The 4,054-nt window shown below is 47.9% G+C and overlaps 1 protein-coding gene across 1 annotated transcript; it reads left to right on the forward strand.

Annotated features, from left to right (window-relative positions):
* Positions 1-251: 251 nt before the first annotated feature.
* NGA_2130600 (dynein heavy chain) lies at positions 252-356 on the forward strand (the record flags this gene model as incomplete). The annotated part of the gene is made up of 1 exon (XM_005855293.1): positions 252-356. A coding segment is annotated over one exon (105 nt), but the record flags the coding sequence as incomplete, so codon positions are not given.
* Positions 357-4,054: the final 3,698 nt, after the last annotated feature.

Consider the following 4,054-nt stretch of genomic DNA (forward strand, 5'->3'; position numbering starts at 1 on the left):
TAAGCCCCCTCGTGGGGAGGAGGGATATCATTGCCAAGCTGCTCAGGAGAGGCAAACGTAGTGACATGCGTCTCAATCGTCATATTATCCAATGGATGTCCTGTCTGACGGGCTGTCACCTGCATAATTGCTGTCAAATACGCTGTGGGGTTGAAAAGCCCCGGAAGCCATAGACAAGCAGGAAGATTGCCCAAATCCTCCACCCACGCCTGTAACTGTCGAACGCGTCGAAGCATATCCCTGTACTGCGATTCCAGGCTCTTTTTGGACGGCCACGCGAGTTTTTCCCACGTACATTGCGAGAACGGGTTTCGGCCCGGCCATTCATTCGATAAGAGTGCCCGGCTTAAATCCTCCATGGTGGGCGACATGTTCAACTGCCCCTTGAATCCCTTGTCCAGTTCTTGCAAGGATCTTCGAATTTCTCCCAGCAACGTGTTCATGCGTGCACACTCCTGGAGAGCCACTATAACGAAAGGTCCATTTTTGGATCGCAGCCAGGGTTTTGCTCTATCCTCTAAGAGAGCTAGCACAAAATCCTGTGGCAGGCGATCGAGCAAATCCTTCATGATGTGTCGTACAGTGGAAGTAGACTTGCTGATCGGGCTCGGTACAATACTATTTCCTACATCCTCTGTCCTTCCTTCAGATGTCGAAGGCGACTTATCTGTCGCCCGAGCACCAGGCATGCTTCCTGCTATGGACTGCACCGTATCTAATAATGAAGATGCAAAATTGGTCAAATAACCTATCTCAGCATTCGTGTGAAGCCCAAATTGTGGTGGAGCTTCGAAAGGAATATGTGCTTCGATATAGTCTAAGTAGCCTTCATGAGTCATCAACTCGGGAATGGGAGAACGAAAGTGAGGGCTCAGTTCCATCTGCTTGAAAACTCCAGGGCCCAAAAGCACTTTCAAATACGTGTTACACAGGCGGCGATCCCACGCATCCGTTATGTGACCTCCGTACATGACTTCGCCTAGAATGTACCTAAGGTCGGCCCACGGCACTGTACCCGAGGGTGCCGCCTCGATGTAGGCCTGGAGAACATTAGAGCAAATCGTCAAATCCCCCATATTAAAACTGTAAGCTCGAGACCAGCCTTGCGGGCCAAAGCGCTTGCGACCCAATATCAACGAGTGGAACCAACACAGCGCAAACAGGCAAGCTTGGAATGCATGTTTCTTCTCCGCTTGTGTGCTTGGTTGCTGCACTCCCACAAGGTCTATCCGCTCTTGGGAAAAATTAGACCACGCCCGGACCATATTAGACTTGATGTCGGCGGGCGCTTCGTTCGCTACCTTTATTACCCCCTGCATCAAAGACTCGGGCATGTTCCTCAAATTTGCCAGTGGTGGCGGCTCAGCTGAAATGAAACAGCGAAAGGATGGATGAGGCCCTATGTTCACAGCGCCTTCGCTTATATTGCTTGTGGCACTTGCAGTCACAACTTCCAAGAGCCGCTCCAGTTTTGGTAACCAAGATTGCATCAAATGGCAATTTTGGAGCATTACCCATCCTCCACATTTGGCGAAACGTTCTATCACGGCCTCTGCGAGCGCTTCTTGGCCCTGGCCCATGGAAATATTCACAAAGGTGCCTTGCTCCAGCGACATGCCCATCGTTCTGCCCAAGCTTTCCACCCACGGCGTAGGGTCCACCCCAGGAAATAGGACGAAAAACATGGGAGTGCTCGGTGTGGTCTCCTGAAAAGCTTGCGTCATGTCAAACGGCCGCTGAGAAATGTAGTCATTACCAAGTGAATGAGATATCCATATCTTGATAGCTGTAATTAGCCGATCAGGTCTGAAAGCACGGAGTAGAATCAGACGAGCCAATGGAGGCAAACCCCTCTCGTACTCGGATGGTAATTTGGCAATTTCGGGCTGTTCGTGATCGAACCAGTCGCGCCATTCATCCGGACTGCTTTGAAGGGCATCGCCTAGATGATTAAAATATTTTTTCAATCCCTCCAGAGCCTTGACGCGCTGCCAAACATTGGACGGTAGCCATTCCACCAACGAGCCCATCGGACTGGGATCAGCTGTTGTCTTCGAGGAGGTCAGGTACTCCAGCTCTTCTATTGATATTCGACCTTCATGTACCATAATTCTTAAAGCGAGGAGAAAAGCTACGGTTACTTTGTCCTTATCGAAGAGGCCTCTGCACACATACTGGAAAGTCGTAATGGTGATGGCTTCGATTAGCTGGGAGCACCTATTATGCAGTTCCTCGTCAGTCATATCAACAACGTTCAAATTCTCCATGTCATCCATGGCGCCGGTGTTAGCAGTTCTGTTGAAATCTAGATTAAGACTGGATTGGAAATGTTGCTCTTCCATGTCTGCCAAAGAATCTTGTCCCTCCAAGTGCGCGTGTGTATCATTTACAACATCTCCTTGTTCCTCATCCATGCTCGATTCCACCCTTTTTGATGGCACTGGTATGCTGTCCATTCCACGATTAAATACCAGTATAAATGCTGCCAGGGAATACACATAATACGTGTGAATTGTTTCCAGATCTTTCAATAGGAAAAATAACAAAGCCGCCCGTCTCGCCACAGGACGATACTTATCACTTGTAGACTTTATCCGCTCTTGCGTGACAAGTGCCAAAGCGGCTTTGGCCGCTATGTCGGAAGCGACACGTTTGGTTTTTTCGAGACCTTCAATTAGTTCCACATCCTCTGTAATATCACCCTGTGCCATTGCAAGCTTGGACAAGATTATGTCCTCTAACTCCTTCATTTTTATCTTGAATCCATTCTGTTGTTCGACGAATTGGACGCTCAGCTCAGCCAGATCACGCCGTTCTTTTTGCACCACCAACGTTAAAAGCTGATCCTCCAGGCCCTTTTCTGTTACTGTAAAATTCACTAAAGTCGTTTCAGCTTGGATTTCGGGGGGGAAGTGAGGGTTTGACATCTTCGTGTGTAGATACAAGCGGAAATCGGGATGCCATTCAACGTCGATATCTCCTACTTTGAGAAATTGTTTTTTGCCCTTTTTAATTCCCGCACGCCGGATGACAGGTGCTAGCACTGCATCTATCGTTTCGCCCATGTTCTCTATTAAGAGGGACCATCCATTCTCTAATGCGGCTCGAAGTTTTTCCAGTAGGAGCTTTTGGCCCAAGCGTACGACTTGAAGGTTGCGACCTCTTTCCTTCTCCCGAATCCACTTAATGCCTTGAAGCTGTGGGTCAATCAGCAAAGGCCAACGAACTGAGCTTGTAAGTATCACTCCATTCTCCGCGCTGACCGCATCGGCAGGCAAGCCTTCAGTATTCCAAGCCGCTATTTGTGCTTCCGGGACTAGTAGCTGCACAGGTGTTTTTGTTGGTGAAACTTGGACTTGATTCCCGTCATTCTTATTCCCTACATTGGAGGTGACGGGAGCAAAGGACAAAGGTACAGTCCCTACCGCCGTTTGAAGTTCTCTGACCAAAAATGGTACAAAATGTTGGTAAAGTAGCTCATCCCGATAAGGTTTTGTAAAGGGTCCTAGATAAGAAATAAAGGCGGCACTGAGCAGTACATCTCCGATAAGCAAGTCTTTATCCTCTGTCATTCGCTGAATTCGGGCTGTCCATCGATCATTTTCAGATGATAAGGCATGCGTCAAACGTTGAGCCAAATTTAATTTTTGCTCTCCCTTGGCCACAGAATCAAGGGCTTCCTGTTTTTCCCTGTTCGCCAAGGTATACTCCGTGTTAAGAGTATCAAGTTTTTCTTGTAGTTCGGCTACTTTCGTAAGCACTTGTGCCAGCCTGCAGTTGGCCGCAGCTAATTGATCATCAGCTTGCTTCAGGGCAAGGCGCTTGGGCTCAATCGTAACAATAATATCGTAGTACTTAACGATGTTGATTACAAACGAACACAATCCAGCTGCGGCAGAGTTTTTGGACATTATTATCTCGCTGGTAAAATGCTCCATTGCCAGATATTTACGGACTTCTTTCCAATTGATCGCAGGTACCTTACTGTTGTACACATTTACCTTCATTTCTTTTAGCATGTCAATGTATTCCTGAATATTGCCCAGAAGAGCTT

Source organism: Nannochloropsis gaditana (assembly GCF_000240725.1).
Source record: "Nannochloropsis gaditana CCMP526 unplaced genomic scaffold scaffold236, whole genome shotgun sequence".
Lineage (NCBI taxonomy): Eukaryota > Eustigmatophyceae > Eustigmatales > Monodopsidaceae > Microchloropsis > Microchloropsis gaditana.